The sequence below is a fragment of the Salvelinus alpinus genome, chromosome 3 (genome assembly GCF_045679555.1).
Source record: "Salvelinus alpinus chromosome 3, SLU_Salpinus.1, whole genome shotgun sequence".
Classification (NCBI taxonomy): Eukaryota; Metazoa; Chordata; class Actinopteri; order Salmoniformes; family Salmonidae; genus Salvelinus; species Salvelinus alpinus.
Genome location: NC_092088.1, coordinates 71659561 through 71677655, shown reverse-complemented (window position 1 = coordinate 71677655; position 18095 = coordinate 71659561). Strand labels below are relative to the sequence as shown.

General features: G+C 43.6%; 1 protein-coding gene and 1 long non-coding RNA gene across 3 annotated transcripts in view; both read left to right on the top strand.

Moving 5' to 3' along the window:
• LOC139571254 (disks large homolog 5-like) overlaps positions 1-17777 on the top strand; it is a 103119-nt gene extending 85342 nt beyond the window's left edge. For both annotated transcript variants that reach the window (XM_071393937.1, XM_071393935.1), the window contains exons 24-37: positions 75-161; positions 456-633; positions 4120-4282; positions 5552-5685; positions 5835-5999; positions 6387-6576; positions 6843-6991; positions 10360-10530; positions 11094-11287; positions 12054-12197; positions 12472-12599; positions 13256-13365; positions 15655-15764; positions 16253-17777. In XM_071393937.1, the coding sequence (XP_071250038.1) occupies positions 75-161; positions 456-633; positions 4120-4282; positions 5552-5685; positions 5835-5999; positions 6387-6576; positions 6843-6991; positions 10360-10530; positions 11094-11287; positions 12054-12197; positions 12472-12599; positions 13256-13365; positions 15655-15764; positions 16253-16356 (2027 nt within the window). In that variant the 3' untranslated portion in view covers positions 16357-17777. The remainder of the gene's footprint in view (positions 1-74; positions 162-455; positions 634-4119; positions 4283-5551; positions 5686-5834; positions 6000-6386; positions 6577-6842; positions 6992-10359; positions 10531-11093; positions 11288-12053; positions 12198-12471; positions 12600-13255; positions 13366-15654; positions 15765-16252) is intronic.
• Positions 649-1632, top strand: LOC139571255 (uncharacterized). Its single transcript, XR_011674262.1, has 2 exons — positions 649-898; positions 1402-1632. It is a non-coding gene; the product is annotated as an uncharacterized lncRNA (long non-coding RNA).
• Positions 17778-18095: the final 318 nt, after the last annotated feature.

Below are 18095 nucleotides of genomic sequence, written 5' to 3'. Positions count from 1 at the left end.
ATAGAGGTTGTTATTACTGTTAGTCTGTATGTTACTACTGGTAACTCGCCTCCGTCTGTTTATGATCTTGACAGGTTCCTCTGGTAATTTACATTTCCGGCACGAGCGTATTAAAATCCCCCCTACTCGATACCCACGGTCTGTTGCAGGGTCTGATAGAGGTAGGTTGTTTATGTCTCCTGCTGCTACAAGGTTCCATATTTACACTCCTCTGACAGTATGAGCTTATTGAATTATGAATGTATGTATTGAATAGATTTTCATGAATGTATTTGAAGTGATTCAATCCTTTTTTCTGTGCCCATCAACTATGTGGTAACAAAAGTAGCAGTTATGTACCTAGAAAGTACATGGGCAAATGGATTACGACACAGTAATAACCTATGAGTAACTTAGTTTCTCCTCCCTCTCCTTTCTTCCACCATGTCACCCTCCTCTTGCCTTCCCCCCACCAGGGTCCTTGTCCCACTCAGAGTGCAGCTCCCTGTCCCACTCCACTCCTCCCATGTCCCCCACCAATCTAGAGACAGCGTCCTTTGCCAGCAGCCAATCACAGAGCTCTATCTCCACCAGCGCCACCCAGCCCAGGATATCAGTCAGCCCTGCTTTAATAGGGGACCGACGGAAGGACAGGTGCAAACATGCACGCACAAACACACAGCGCGAAAGCACACACACAGCCACACATGTCCACGCATGCACACGCTCATCAGCACACTTGTCACGTTCCTGACCTATTTTCTGTTGTTTTGTATGTGTTAGTCGGTCAGGGCGTGAGTGTGGGTGGGCATTTCTATGTTTTTCTGTTTCTATGTTGGTTTAAAGGGTGACCTAATATGGCTCTCAATTAGAGGCAGGTGTTTTTCATTTCCTCTGATTGAGAGTCATATTAAGGTAGGTGTTTTCGGCCTCCCGGGTGGCGCAGTGGTCTAGAGCACTGCATCGCAGTGCTATGCTGCGCCACCAGAGTCTGGGTTCGCGCCCAGGCTCTGTCGCAGCCGGCCGCGACCGGGAGGTCCGTGGGGCGACGCACAATTGGCTTAGCGTCGTCCGGGTTAGGGAGGGTTTGGCCGGTAGGGATATCCTTGTCTCATCGCGCTCCAGCGACTCCTGTGGCGGGCCGGGCGCAGTGCGCGCTAACCGAGGGGGCGGGTGCACGGTGTTTCCTCCGACACATTGGTGCGGCTGGCTTCCGGGTTGGAGGCGCGCTGTGTTAAGAAGCAGTGCGGCTAGGTTGGGTTGTGCTTCGGAGGACGCATGACTTTCGACCTTCGTCTCTCCCGAGCCCGTACGGGAGTTGTAGCGATGAGACAAGATAGTAATTACTAGCGATTGGATACCACAAAAATTGGGGAGAAAAGGGGATAAAATTAAAAAAAAAAAAAAAAAAAAAAAAGGTAGGTGTTTTCACACTGTTTGTTTGTGGGTGGTTGTCTTCCGTGTCTGTGTCTGTGCACCACACGGGACTGTTTTCGGTTTGTTAGTTTTATGTAGTCTGTTCCTGTTCATGCGTTCTTCACGTTATATGTAAGTTCGTGTTCAGGTCTGTCTGCATCGTTTATTTGTTTTGTTAGTTTATTCAAGTATAGTTTGTTTTTCGTCGTGTTCTAATAAATCATTATGTATTCACAACCCGCTGCGCCTTGGTCGAATCACTACTCCTCCTCTTCGTATGAAGAGAGCGAGGAACACCGTTACAACACTAGAGTCCTACATGGGTCAGTTTTTTGGAGCCACACCTGCCCCGTGCCGGCTACATCAATTCCAAGCCCCACCCAATACCCCACATCAGGACAGATTTTTCTCTGCAACCCGACCCACCCGCATAGCATTGTTCCGAGAGCTGATCCGTGAGCCGCAAAATAATGTACATTTATTTAATTGATTTTATGACTCCAGAGTAGTAGGCTATTATTCCCCTTCCCTGCATTAATTAATTTGTCTGCATGTCTATTCAACATTTGAATAAAAGGAAACCAATATTTTATTTTATTCATAATGCGATGCAGCACATTGACAAATCAAATCGACTTCTAATTAGCCTTCTTACCTAATGAAAGCCTATAGCCGACATGCAAAACAATACCTCTACATTCAATATGTTTTCAGATGATCAAATCGTTTAATTGAAACTTAAATGAACAATTCCCAGAATCTAATATAGCCTACAAAAATACATGCATTTAGTTGCTATACTCAAACTTTCACCTTATTCTTATTTCTCTGGTTACATTAGCCATTTCCAAGTGAGCTAGGCTAGCTAGGCAAAGAAAACTTGTCAATGTATTGTCACGTGTGGTGGCGGGACGGAACATAGCTCTGCACGTGGACAAATTAGAATGTTTCAGCACCACACAAAGAGACAGTACCTGCTCTATACGCTCTCACTGCGTGGCCGGTAGCCTACTGCCTGCCTCACCACTCACAAAATGGAATTCGCAACACAACAAGCTCCTGGGTTTGTAAAAAATCTATATATTTTGATTTAAGACCTTTCCGACCCGCAATATAATTGTTCTGAACCGCGAGCCGACCCACGGGTTGAAAGAATGTTTTCACTCCACCCGCCAGCTGTTTTTTTTGCGGGTCACTGCGGGGAACTGTGGGTATCCGACCCGATGCAGGACTCTAACACACACACTCACACACCTGCTTTGAGGTACCATCCCCATCACTTTAACTAGTTACCTGTTGCCTCATTAGTCAATGGAACATGTTGATATACATCCCATCTGTCTCTCTTCTGTTTGTCTTTGTCTCTCGTCTGTCTGTCTGTGAGTTGATGCTGATCGTAGTGTTAGTGGTGAAGTAAACATCACTGTCTGGAAGCTGTGTCCCACGTCGTCCATCTTCTACCAGTTTATCTGTAAACTGTCTTTCCTTCCCCCTTGTCTATCTGGAGCGCTCTCTGAATATTACCTGCCTGACATCCATCCTCTCCTTTCTGTGATTTTCTATTCGCTCCCTTTCCCTTTCTTGCTTTCCCTCCTTTGCCTCGTCACTCTTTTTCCGTCTTACCCTCTTTTTCTTCTATTCCCTCTCTTCCTCTTTCCCTCTGTTCCTCTCCTCACCCTCTTTCCCTCTCTTCACCCTCTCTGTGATTTTCTTCCCTGTCTTTCCCTCTTTCCCTCTCTTTCCCTGTCTTTTCCTTCTCTTCTCTCTTTCCCTGTCTTTCCTTCTCTTCTCTCTTCCCCTGTCTTTCCTTCTCTTCCCTGTCTTTCCCTGTCTTTCCTTCTCTTCTCTTCCCCTGTCTTTCCTTCTCTTTCCCTGTCTTTCCCTCTCCTCCCTCTCCCATCTGTCTTCCCTCCGTCTCTTCATCTCTGCTCTAGATATCTGTTCTATAACAGATCCTTTCTCCGCCTGCCTCTGGCTGTTAGGCCCAGGTTCTCCTCATTACGGAGCTTGAGGTTTGTTCTACACTAGTCAGGCACGCAGAAATGGGTGCCTCTTGAGTCTTGATTTTTCTAACATTGTTAAAGTACCTGCCTGTTTTATTTGTAATGCTTTAAGTAATATGGCTCAATTGATGACAGGGAGCATATAAGAATTAGTGGAAAAGCAATCAGTGTGCTTAAACACCCTGAATTGTAAATTCTATGTAAATTCCCATGAATTCCAAAAAGTATTTTCTGCCACTTTGAAACTTCCTGGAATTTTGCAACGCTAATCCTTTGCATTTGAGAAGTCCTTAGTGAGATGTTGAGACTATGATATAACATAAGAGAAAATACACATTATATTCCTTTAAAGTGTCTTCAGTGCTATTCACTAGTTCCTTAAAATTGCATGACGATGCTGTTGAATTTTGTCTGATCGCATGATTGTAACATGATCTGGAGCCTGGCTGGAACATCCTTTTTATGCACAGCTTATATCTGTGTTGTAATATGCTTTAACAGAAGGAGGCATTTGCATTCAGGCTAGTCAGTACTTTCCCTTATCATTTTCATTGGCCTTTGATATTTAGTATTATTTCAAAATTGTGCCAAAGTAAAACCACTTCTTGCAGGAGGATGTTTTAACAGGATGGGTTTTGTGTGTGTGTGGTGTCATCTACAGTATGACACTAAGTCAGTATTAGGTTTTGTAATGTTCTTCTTTCTGTTGGTCTCCTAAAAGGCCCTATCTGGAGGAGCCCCGTAACGTGACGGTACAGAAGGGGGCAGAACCGCTGGGCATCTCCATAGTGAGTGGGGAGAATGGGGGTGTGTTCGTGTCCAAGGTGACGGCAGGAAGCATTGCACACCAAGCGCGGCTGGAGTACGGGGACCAACTGCTGGAGGTATGTTTTCCTCACCTACTTTTTGGGTCATAGTCCCGTGTAGCTCAGTTAGTAGATCATTGGGCTTGCATGACGCTTGCAATGCCAGGGTTGTTGGTTCAATTCCCACGGGGGACCAGTTTGAAAATGTATGCTCTCACTACTGTAAGTGGCTTTGGATAAGAGTGTCTGCTAAATGACTAAAATGTAAGAAAGTCATGGTGGTAACCATCATGTGCTATTTTTGCTTTGTAATTTCATAAAATGTCCAAAATATATCTGCAGTAATAATGAAATGATAGGGTTTCACAATGTTAAAAAAGAAAAAAATGTTTTTGGTCCGACACAAAATTGGCAGAAATCGCCCTGCCATTACCTGGTTGTTAGAATTCTATAATGTTTGCCTAATTTCAGTTTATGTGACAAAACAAGCAATTCATTGTGTACAGCATCATTGTACCATTTAAATCGCTGTGAAATATATGTTTTAATTTTGTATTGTCACCTGCAGCGGTGGCATTTCGCTACACCTGCGACCGATACATTTGATTTAAAATATGTTGTTTTACAGGGTCAGCCATAGCAGTACGGCGCCCCTGGAGCAAATAAGGGTGAAGTGCCTTGCTCAAGGGCACATCTAAAGATCTTTCAACTTGTCAGCTCTGGTATTCAAACCAGCAACCTTTCGGTTACTGGCACAACGCTCTAACCGCTTGGCTACCCAAATATTTTTTAAATAATGAAAAATATAGTATTTTCAGCTGTTTAAAGTTGGTGGATCATACTGTAAGTAAAGGAATCAAGCGCGAGTGGTTTCCACTAGATTCCACAGCCACAAAGTCTCCACCTTGTTGTGGGGAAACGGGATGCGGGGGAGGGGGCAGAGTTGTTTATTTTCAGCCTAAGTGTTCACCTAGCTTCCACATGGCTGAGACATACTACATGTAGCACCTTTAACTCAAAAAACATGTTTAAATGCCATTTACCCACATTCTCGATCTTAATCTTACTCTCTTTCTCTCACCCTCTTTCTCTCACCTTTCCCTCTGTCTGTCTCTCTCTCTCTGTCTCTTTTCTTCTGTCTCTCTCTCTCATCCCTCTCTCTCATCCCTCCCTCCCTCCCTCCCTCCCTCCCTCCCTCCCTCCCTCCCTCCCTCCCTCCCTCCCTCCCTCCCTCCCTCCCTCCCTCCCTCCCTCCCTCCCTCCCTCCCTCACTCACTCACTCACTCACTCACTCACTCACTCACTCACTCACTCACTCACTCAAACTGTTGTTGTTCTTTCTTTCAGTTTAATGGGATCAACTTGCGGAACGCCAACGAGCAGCAGGCGAGGCTTGTGATTGGTCAGCAGTGTGACACCATCACCATCCTGGCTCAGTACAACCCACACATGTTCCAGCTGGGAAACCACTCTCGCTCCAGGTAAGGGCACTCACAATCACACACACACACACACACACACACACACACACACACACACACACACACACACACACACACACACACACACACACATTACCTGTCTCTCGCTACAGGTAATAGGAGACTGATTTTGATGACATTCTCTTCAGTTCTCGTATGGAGTCCATCAGTGGTCAGCCAACCCCCCAGCTCAGCGGAGCCACCACTCCAGACAATCACTCCGTCATCGACACCTTGAGTGAGCAAGACGAAGGGACCATGACACCACCTTCTAAACAGACCACCCCAGCCACCAGCCCTCACAGCTCCTTCAGGTACAGGATAACTCAGGTGGTCATAATACTGTAGAAATAAATCAAATAAACAACAGCTGTAGCATTCTGTTCCTTGGTGTTAGTTATTAATATGTATGGAACAAAGCATGGACAAATTATTAAGTGGAAAGTGGTCATCGGGGTTTAAGTCAATTCCATTCATATTCAGTCAATGCAGGAAGTTGGAATTTGAGTTACGTTCCTGAATTTACCGAATTTAAATTATGGTATTTGGGTTGCCAGATAGACTGACTGTGGGAGGTTTAAATTCAGTCAATTCAGGAAGTTGGAATTTCAGTTACCTTCCTGAATTGACCAAATTGAAATGATGGTCATTGGGTTGCCAGATAGACTCTGACTATGGGAGGCATATCCGTCTCTGTCCAGGTTATCTTCTCCAGGTGCAGGCTCTCGCAGGGCCCCAGAGGTAAGGCTGGTGCGGCTGAAGAAGCCCCAGGGAGAGCTGGGGGTGCAGCTCTGTGGAGGGAACCTGTATGGTATATATGTAGAGAGTCTGGAGGACGACAGCCCTGCCAAGTGTCCCGACGGACTGGTGCCTGGAGACCAAATACTGGAGGTACAGTATACAGCCGTATAGTATTGAATGGTGTAGTATAGAGGTAACCTGTATGGTACATACGTAGAGAGTTTGACAGGTATACATACAGACTTCCTGGGCTGTGTGTAGCACTGAAGTAGAGGCGGGGTCACTCCAACACATACCTTTTTTCTTGCTAGCTACCTATTCCATTTTTTTATGTACAGTTAATTTGAACTATTCAGTGATTCACAAACATTTTGTATTATTACTTTGCTCAATATTGAATGGATGTTTTTCAACAGTACAATGGTGTCAACATGAAGAATAAGACTGCGGAAGAGGCTTACCTGGAGATGTTGAAACCGGCTGAAACGGTCATGTTTAAAGTTCAACATCGTCTGGATGAGCTCGCCATGCTCAAAGACTCACCAGGAGATGGTTTTTATATCAGGTACTAAAACTATGTTGTCACTCGGAAATGTTTTCATATCAGATTGCTGCACATACAGTGGGGAGAACAAGTATTTGATACACTGCCGATTTTGCAGGTTTTCCTACTTACAAAGCATGTAGAGGTCTGTAATTTCTATCATAGGTACACTTCAACTGTGAGAGACGGAATCTAAAACAAAAATCCAGAAAATCACATTGTATGATTTTTAAGTAATTAATTTGCATTTTATTGCATGACATAAGTATTTGATACATCAGAAAAGCAGAACTTAATATTTGGTACAGAAACCTTTGTTTGCAATTACAGAGATCCTACGTTTCCTGTAGTTCTTGACCAGGTTTGCACACACTCCAGCAGGGATTTTGGCCCACTCCTCCATACAGACCTTCTCCAGATCCTTCAGGTTTCGGGGCTGTCGCTGGGCAATACGGACTTTCAGCTCCCTCCAAAGATTTTCTATTGGGTTCAGGTCTGGAGACTGGCTAGGCCACTGCAGGACCTTGAGATGCTTCTTACGGAGCCACTCCTTAGTAGCCCTGGCTGTGTGTTTTGGGTCGTTGTCATGCTGGAAGACCCAGCCACGACCCATCTTCAATGCTCTTACTGAGGGAAGGAGGTTGTTGGCCAAGATCTCGCGATACATGGCCCCATCCATCCTCCCCTCAATACAGTGCAGTCGTCCTGTCCCCTTTGCAGAAAAACATCCCCAAAGAATGATGTTTCCACCTCCATGCTTCACGGTTGGGATGGTGTTCTTGGGGTTGTACTCATCCTTCTTCTTCCTCCAAACACGGCGAGTGGAGTTTAGACCAAAAAGCTCTATTTTTGTCTCATCAGACCACATGACCTTCTCCCATTCCTCCTCTGGATCATCCAGATTTTCATTGGCAAACTTCTGACGGGCCTGGACATGCGCTGGCTTGAGCAGGGGGACCTTGCGTGCGCTGCAGGATTTTAATCCATGACGGTGTAGTGTGTTACTAATGGTTTTCTTTGAGACTGTGGTCCCAGTTCTCTTCAGGTCATTGACCAGGTCCTGCCGTGTAGTTCTGGGCTGATCCCTCACCTTCCTCATGATCATTGATGCCACACAAGGTGAGATCTTGCATGGAGCCCCAGACTGAGGGTGATTGACCGTCATCTTGAACTTCTTCAATTTTCTAATAATTGGGCCAACAGTTGTTGCCTTCTCACCAAGCTGCTTGCCTATTGTCCTGTAGCCCATCCCAGCCTTGTGCAGGTCTACAATTTTATCCCTGATGTCCTTACAAAGCTCTCTGGTCTTGGCCATTGTGGAGAGGTTGGAGTCTGTTTGATTGAGTGTGTGGACAGGTGTCTTTTATACAGGTAACGAGTTCAAACAGGTGCAGTTAATACAGGTAATTAGTGGAGAACAGGAGGGCTTCTTAAAGAAAAACTAACAGGTCTGTGAGAGCCGGAATTCTTACTGGTTGGTAGGTGATCAAATACTTATGTCATGCAATAAAATGCAAATTAATTACTTAAAAATCATACAATGTGATTATCTGGATTTTTGTTTTAGATTCCGTCTCTCACAGTTGAAGGGTACCTATGATAAAAATTACAGACCTCTACATGCTTTGTATGTAGGAAAACCTGCAAAATCGGCAGTGTATCAAATACTTGTTCTCCCCACTGTATTTCTTTTTGAAACATCAGTCAACATCTTACTACCGTAATTCCCTTCACGTATTGAGTCGCATCGGGCCTGTAGTCAACATCTTATTACTGTAATCCCCTTCACGTATGGAGTCACATCGGGCCTGTAGTCAACCTCTTATTACTGTAATCACCTTCACGTATGGAGTCACATCGGGCCTGTAGTCAACATCTTATTACTGTAATCCCCTTCACGTATGGACTCACATCGGGCCTGTAGTCAACATCTTATTACTGTAATCCCCTTCACGTATGGAGTCACATCGGGCCTGTAGTCAACATCTTATTACTGTAATCCCCTTCACGTATGGAGTCGCATTGGACCTGTAGTCAACATCTTATTACTGTAATCCCCTTCACGTATGGACTCACATCGGGCCTGTAGTCAACATCTTACTACTGTAATCCCCTTCACGTATGGAGTCACATCGGGCCTGTAGTCAACATCTTATTACTGTAATCCCCTTCACGTATGGAGTCACATCGGGCCTGTAGTCAACATCTTACTACTGTAATCCCCTTCACGTATGGAGTCACATCGGGCCTGTAGTCAACATCTTATTACTGTAATCCCCTTCACGTATGGACTCACATCGGGCCTGTAGTCAACATCTTACTACTGTAATCCCCTTCACGTATGGAGTCACATCGGGCCTGTAGTCAACATCTTATTACTGTAATCCCCTTCACGTATGGAGTCGCATTGGACCTGTAGTCAACATCTTATTACTGTAATCCCCTTCACGTATGGAGTCGCATCGGGCCTGTAGTCAACATCTTACTACTGTAATCCCCTTCACGTATGGAGTCGCATCGGGCCTGTAGTCAACATCTTACTACTGTAATCCCCTTCACGTATGGAGTCGCATCGGGCCTGTAGTCAACATCTTACTACTGTAATCCCCTTCACGTATGGACTCACATCGGGCCTGTAGTCAACATCTTACTACTGTAATCCCCTTCACGTATGGACTCACATCGGGCCTGTAGTCAACATCTTACTACTGTAATCCCCTTCACGTATGGAGTCACATCGGGCCTGTAGTCAACATCTTATTACTGTAATCCCCTTCACGTATGGACTCACATCGGGCCTGTAGTCAACATCTTACTACTGTAATCCCCTTCACGTATGGAGTCACATCGGGCCTGTAGTCAACATCTTACTACTGTAATCTCCTTCACGTATGGAGTCACATCGGGCCTGTAGTCAACATCTTATTACTGTAATCCCCTTCGCGTATGGAGTCGCATCGGGCCTGTAGTCAACATCTTATTACTGTAATCCCCTTCACGTATGGAGTCCCATCGGGCCTGTAGTCAACATCTTACTACTGTAATCACCTTCACGTATGGACTCACATCGGGCCTGTAGTCAACATCTTATTACTGTAATCCCCTTCACGTATGGAGTCGCATCAGGCCTGTAGTCAACATCTTACTACTGTAATCCCCTTCACGTATGGAGTCGCATCGGGCCTGTAGTCAACCTCTTACTACTGTAATCCCCTTCACGTATGGAGTCACATCGGGCCTGTAGTCAACATCCACCAGGTGCAAATAAACTGTACCTGGTTTTTACATGTCCACATACTTCAACTCTACAATATCACTGCGTCCCCCTGAAAATGATCTTTACATTTTCTAAATAAACGTCAACCCATCTGTGTTCCTTCTCCTTTCAGAGCACTTTATGAGCGAGTAGCAGAGATGGAGCTGGAGCTGAGTTTCAAGAAGGATGACATCCTGTACATTGAAGACACGCTACCAAAGGGCAACTTTGGCTTCTGGATGGCGTGGCAGTTAGATGAGAGTGCACGCAAGCTGGCACGAGGGCAGGTCCCCAGCAAATACATGTAAGTCATACTGTACCTGCCGTAAATAAACTTTAGGTAACAGTTATGTTGAGTCTGTTGAAATGTTGATACACAGAGATATTTAATGATTGCATTTGGTATTTGATGTATGTGTTTCTGCAGGGCTCATTTGTAAAAGAGACCTGGGTCTCAGTATGACTCCCTGTTCAAATAAAGGTTAAAAAACACATGATAAGCCTTATTAAAATACTTTATTAATGCTTATACATGCGTATAACACGTTTAAAAAGCATTATAAACTGGGTGGTTCAAGGCCTGAATTCTGATTGGCTGACAGCCATGGTATATCAGACCGTATACCACTGGTACGACAAAACATTTATTTTCAATGCTCTAATATGTTGGTAACCAGTTTATAATAGCAATAAGGCACCTCATGTATTGCCAATATACCACGGTTAAGGGCTGTGTCCAGGCACTCCGCGTTGCGTCATGCTTAAGAACAGCCCTTAGCCATGGTATATTGGCCATATACCACACCTTCATGGGCCTTATTGCTTCATTCAAACCCGTTGTACTGTGTATTCCCCTGTGTTTTTCAGAATGGACCAGGAGTTCTACAGGAGACACAGCATGCCTGATATGAAGGATGAGAGCGGTACCTCCAGTAAGACCCTCTCGGCTGCCGCTCGCAGGTCCTTCTTCCGCAGAAAACAGAAACACAAACGCTCTGGGTCTAAAGACGGGAAGGACCTAGTGGACGCCATCAGCACTGACTCACTGCCCATCATGGAGGGTGAGGAAGGACCATTCACACCTTGCTGTACTGTAAATGATAACCGTGGAACATGTAGATTCTTGATTTATCTCATGTATGTGTGACTCAGTTAGTGACAGGGCTCTACAGTGCGACCATTTCACCCGCATGTGCGCCTAAATATTTTGCCGTGCGACCTGGAGTTTTAATTTAGTAGCACCAGTGCACGAGGTTAAAAATCACCCAGAGGATAATTGTTGCAATGATTACTTTACTGTACCGCAGCCCCTGAGCACCATGGAGAATACACTGAGCGCAGATTCATGACTGTCATGTTTGGACCATTACAACAAAGAAAACGGCTTGATACCTCAAATATTTCTCATTGTGCTCCTACTTTTCTTTGTGTGCTCCTACATTTTGTTCAACTTAGGCGCACACGCACTGCTTGTAAAAAATAAATGAAAGGTCAGCGTAGAGCCCTGGGTAAGAGCACGGCTCTAGCAACACCAAGGTTGCCGGGTCCATTCCAACACGGTTCACATGCCCATAATGTATGCACTTGCTTTGTACTGTAAGTTGCTTTGGATAAAAGTGCCTCAAGTGGCATATGCTATTATTCATGTAGGTGCAAAGCTAGTTTTCCACTGCAGTGTTCATGATCTCTGTTTTGTGTGTCCAGGAGGTGGAGTGATCCATTCCCAGACCTGTGCTGGTTCTGGGGTTAGGGTTAGGGTATCATGTACATATACACTGTAGTTTTACATAATTCTGCTGACGGTTCTGTGTGTTGTCTATCTACCAGATGGTGTGAGCCTGGCCTACCAGAGGGTCCAGAAGTTAGAGTGTTCCAGCCCCAGACCAGTGCTGGTTCTGGGGCCCCTAGTGGAGGCTAACAAGGACATGCTGGTGAAGGAGGCCCCCGGGAGGTTCTGTCGGTGCCTACCTGGTGGGCTGTTATGTTGTGATAATGCTATGTCATGTTATAACAGTGCTATGTCATGTTATGATAATGCTATTTCATGTTAGAACATTGCTATGTCATGTTATTATAATACTATGACATGTTATAACAGTGCTATGTCATGTTATGATAATGCTATGTCATGTTATGACAGGATTGTAAACCACTCAAATAAGTAAATTGATTGTCAATTATCATGTGTTATTTTATACAGACTCATGAAATACTAAAATGTGATTATTTTTGTCTGTCCATTCAGAGGTGATGAAGGCATCTCAGCAGGCGATAGAACGAGGGGTGAAGGACTGCGTCTTCATCGACTTCAAACGAAGGAGCGGCCATTTTGATGTCACAACTGTTGCTTCCATCAAGGAAATCACAGAGAAGGTATATTTAGTTTATTTATTATTATTTATTTACAGTTTAGTCTTATTGAGATAAAAACATATTTAGGAAAGAAACCAGTTCAGCATATTTTGTACATAGACAGGACTAGTAAATATCTGGATTAATACATGGCAGCTGCCATCCCATATCGTGACAGTGTGTATGTGTCACGATGGTTGAAAAGATGAGACCAAGGCGCAGCGTGCATAGAGTTCCACATCATTTTAATAAAGAGAAACTCACTAAACAAAACAATAAAGAACAAACGAAACGTGAAGCTACTGGAGTGCACAAAGGTAACTTACTGTAGACAAGATCCCACAAATAACAATGGGGAAAATGGCTACCTAAATATGATCCCCAATCAGAGACAACGATAAACAGCTGCCTCTGATTGGGAACCATATCAGGCCATCATAGAAATGTAACCCACCCAAGTCACCATCACGCCCCAACCAACACAGAGAAAAACAGCTTACTATGGTCAGGGCGTGACAGTATGTTATGTACAGTGTGACAGAACCTAACAAAATGGCTGTTAGATTTTGTCAGTTGATCTAATGATATGTCATTTTGGAAACATTATTTGCTGTGCTGTCATTCATTTCTCATGCAAACCCAACTGGTTAGATTCTGTTGTTGTTTCTATTTTGAAGGATTGTCACTGTTTACTTGACATTGCACCCCACGCCATCGAACGGCTTCACAGCGTTCACATCTACCCAATCGTCATTTTCATTCGCTACAAAAATGCAAAGCAGATAAAGTGAGTACTAGCCCCCATTCTACTATAAATACTTATTTTTGTGTGCTGTATTTTGAGACAATGATCTAACACCACTGCTATCAGAGTCATCTGGCCAAGCTATCACAGCTGCTTTCCCTCATGGAGTTCCTCTATTGAAATGTGAAAGCTCATGGATCTCCTTTAGTCTTCTTTAAACAACTTTTTTTTTTAACCAATAACAGTGCTATCAATCAATCAAGTGTATTTATAAAGCCCTTTTTACATCAGAACTTGTTACAAAGTGATTTCCGCCGAAGTCGGTCCCTCTCCTTGTTTGGGCGGCGGTCGACGTCACCAGCCTTCTAGCCATCGCCGATCCACTTTTCATTTTCCTTTTGTTTTGTCTTTGTTTTACACACCTGGTTTCAATTCCCCAATTACATGTTCATTATTTAATCCTCTGTTTTCCCCATGGTTTTTGTGCGTGTTTGTTTTATGTATTTCGGTCCTATTGTGTGGGCTTGGTATTACTACATGTATTTGGTAATTTTGAGTAAAGTTACTTTTATTACTCATCTCTGCTGTCCTGCGCCTGACTCCTCTGCACCAGCTACACCCAGACCTTTTACATATACGGTAACTCTGCCTACACCACAAACAGCAAGCAGCAACACATTACCTCATCTACTGCCATTTTCCAAAATCCCTGCTGTTTTCATGGTTGACTTACAGTAGTGTATTAAGTTTCATTGTCTTTCAGTCTAGTTGCACTTTCATTACTATAACATTACAGAAATGATCTCCGATTCATTCCTATCACAGACACGTTCCAAAACAAATTAATCAAAGTGATCAAAATGTAATTAATCAGAAACGGTCCTAGCCGACACTCCTCTTGAGATAATTGTGATTCATTAGAGAAGATCTCTGGTTGGTATTTTCATTTGTAATCGGAGGGGAAGATTAAGTCTGCTGAACACACAGACATGCACACGCTCACACACAGACACAAACGCAGGCACAGACACGCCAGGGATCAACCCTGACTTTTTTTACAAGGAGCACGTGTGCCTAAGTTGAAAAATGTAGGCGCAAAGAAATTTAGGAGCACAATGAAAAATATTTGAGGTAATAAAGCTAGAATCCTTCATTTTTTTAGGCGCACTGGTACTCCTAATTTAAAATTCCAGGTCGCACAGAAAAATATTTAGGTGCATATACAAATAAAATGGTCGCACTGTAGAGCCCTGTAGGCACTCACACACTGTCTCACACATACTCGCACACATTCACAGAGACTAGTGCAGTGCGGCAGTGGACATGGAGAGGATCTGATTGAACTAAGCCTTCTCTGTCATCAACTGAGTGCCAGCTGTCCCTGGGATGGGAGGGGAGGAGAGGCTGAGCCCTATAGCTCTGTGGTGGGCTGTGGGGGCGTCTAGCTGAGCTATCCCTGTGACTGAGAGGCTGAGCCCTATAGCTCTGTGATGGGCTGTGGGGGCGTCTAGCTGAGCTATCCCTGTGACTGAGAGGCTGAGCCCTATAGCTCTGTGGTGGGCTGTGGGGGCGTCTAGCTGAGCTATCCCTGTGACTGAGAGGCTGAGCCCTATAGCTCTGTGATGGGCTGTGGGGGCGTCTAGCTGAGCTATCCCTGTGACTGAGAGGTTGAAAGCTGGGCCTGTCTCTTCCAGCTTTGAGCTTTGTACTGGGGGCTGCTCGTCTCTGTCTCTGAGAGAGAGCGAGAGAGGCTGGAGGCTGGGCCTTACAGTACACTCTCAGCTATTTGGCTAAGCCCTTGCTGCTCTTCGCTCACTCCACACTACCAGCAACCAGCAGAGACCAATCATCTCATATAAACACGAGAATAGTATGTATATGGCAGATGCCTTTGAGAGTGAGAGAGAGAGAGAACCAAACCATGAACCACTCCCTGACTTTCTATCCTTTGGATGGCGTCATATAGTCAATATGTAGACTGTAGGCCAGGCAGGGAAAGGAAAACAGCAGGTCAGGTCAGGAGCAGACGGGTCACAGACAAGAGAGGCTCATTAACCCAGTTGCCACCCAGTGTGCCTTTGACTGTACTTACTGCTCAGTTCGTACAGCGCTATTACTCATCAACACTGCAATTGTAGTGAAGAGCAGAGACAGTCTTTCTTTTTTGTTGTTGCTGTCATGTTGATTGGCTTCTATGCACTTATTTGGGGGTAATTTTGTTGCCATGCCACCACAGTCTCTGTGTGATATCAACTGTGTGCCATGTCACCTCTTTTTGAATGAACTGAAATATTTGATATTTAATATGATTTTGTTCTTTCCTTCATTCAGAGAACAGAAGGATCCTCTATACTTGCGGGATAAAGTCTCACAGAAACATTCCAAGGAGCAGTTTGAGATGGCACAGAAAACGGAACAGGAGTACAGCAAGGTCTTTACAGGTTAGTATTATGTTAATATCATATAATAACATTCAGTTTGTTGCTATGTGAGAAGGCCTGTCATATGTACCTACAGTCTGGAGTCAGACTCCAGGCCTCGTATTCATAAATTATATCAGAGTAGGAGTGCTGACCAAGATCAGCCTGTTAGATCATAATGAGTGAAGTTACATAGACAGAACCGGACCAGATCATCTACTCTGAGACAGAACCGGACCAGATCATCTACTCTGAGACAGAACCGGACCAGATCATCTACTCTGAGACAGAACCGGACCAGATCATCTACTCTGAGACAGAACCGGACCAGATCATCTACTCTGAGACAGAACCGGACCAGATCATCTACTCTGAGACAGAACCGGACCAGATCATCTACTCTGAGACAGAACCGGACCAGATTATCTACTCTGAGACAGAACCGGACCAGATCATCTACTCTGAGACAGTAATGGCCCAGATTTGAAAACAGTTTTTTTGTGTTGCAGGTATCGTCCAAGGAGGAAGCCTGTCCTACATTTGCACTCAGATCATGACTATAGTGGACCAAGAACAAAGTAAAGTCATATGGATTCCTGACGGAGCTTTCTAGAAGGTTTCTAGGTGCTTCTATCTATGTAACACTTCAACCCTTAACAAGGAAGGTTGGGTATGATACACTTATCCACGGCTAAATGTTAAAAACTAGTCAACAATATCACATCACTGTTGTTATAATAATCAACTGTGAGGATGCATCCCAAATAGCACCCTATTCCCTAGTGCACTATATATAGGGAATAGGGTGCTATTTGGGATGCACACTCTGATACACTCTCAACATAATAACACTTATCTGAAAGATGAAGATTCATATAGCACTGATTTGTCTCACCCCACAAATAGAAGTAATACTCCCACTATAATGGTGATGTCATAGTGATGCTGTATACTTCAGACAGGCCTAGAGATTCGTTTACACTAGTATTTAATATTGTAATGCTTTTTTACTTGAATGTTTTTCCCTTAACTCCACTATGACACTCCTTGACTCTTCCTGTTCCTATGGTTCTCAATCATATGTCAGAATAGAAGTTGATGCATGGAATAGAAAAAAAAATCATTTTAGACTTGTCTCAGACCTGTTTGTGCTGTAGTTATCATGATGTCACAACGGATCTGGGATCAGTCTAGAAGACCATGTAATAACCATGATGAACTATAGTTATGGCAACAGGCTCAACATGGGTGCAGCAAGTTTTTCTTAACAGAATGGAATGGACCACTGTGTTCTCATCTTTATGTATGTTTTCTTTGTCATTTAAATTCTCTAATCCCAATCTAATAATGTTGGTTATGAACCTTCCTTTATAGCCTACAAATGTAGCAGTTAGTGAACAGAAATGATTGTGTATGTTGTATTTTTTCCCCTCTGTTTTTTGTCATATAATTTACATATTTAAAGACAAAAATGTATGACAAATTTGCATGATTCTTTTTTTTCCCCAAGTTGATGTAAATGACAGACGTTTGTTTTACAACCCACTTACTGTTCTCAATGCAAAATTGCAGGTTATATATGTTTCCTTCTGTATGTTGTGCCAAACTAAACAGATTTGTTTTGCACCATTTATCCATCAACCTAGTAATGCTTGAACACTAAGGAATTCAATAATACTTTACCGTAGGTACGATAGTTTCACCATGAGAAAATGTATGTGTTGTAGAGTTGTTCCAATGTTCCTAACATTTCCTAACGGGCATCTTTCTATTACCCGAAATGTAGAATTTAAAAAAGGGATATTTTATTTCTGTTCTAGGGGTTTGAATGCACCAAACTAAAAGAGGATGAATTCATACATTTCAGCATTATGATGAACTGGTAAATTACTTTCTTTTTTATAATCTATAATATTTCATCTTCTCATGTTGGTTGAAACACTAAAGTAGACTATAGATATAACTTCACTTCTCAATGAAATTATATTATTTGTATCAAATGTTAAGAAAAATAAATACATGTGGGGAACGTTGTCCAAGTCCAATTGATTTGTTTTAATTGTAATTTACATTTACATTGTAAGCATTACAAGCCCTTAACCAACAGTGCAGTTCAAGAAGAAGAAGATATTTACCAAGTAGGCTAAAATAAAAAGTAACACAATAAGAATAACAATAACGAGGCTATATACAGGGGGAACCGGTACCGAGTCAGTGTGCAGGGGTACAGGCTAGTTGAGGTAATCTGAACATGTAGGTGGGGGCAAAGTGACTATGCATAGGTAACAAACAAACAGCGAGTAGCAGCAGTGCACAAAAGGGAGGGGGTGGGTCAATGTAAATTGTCTGGTG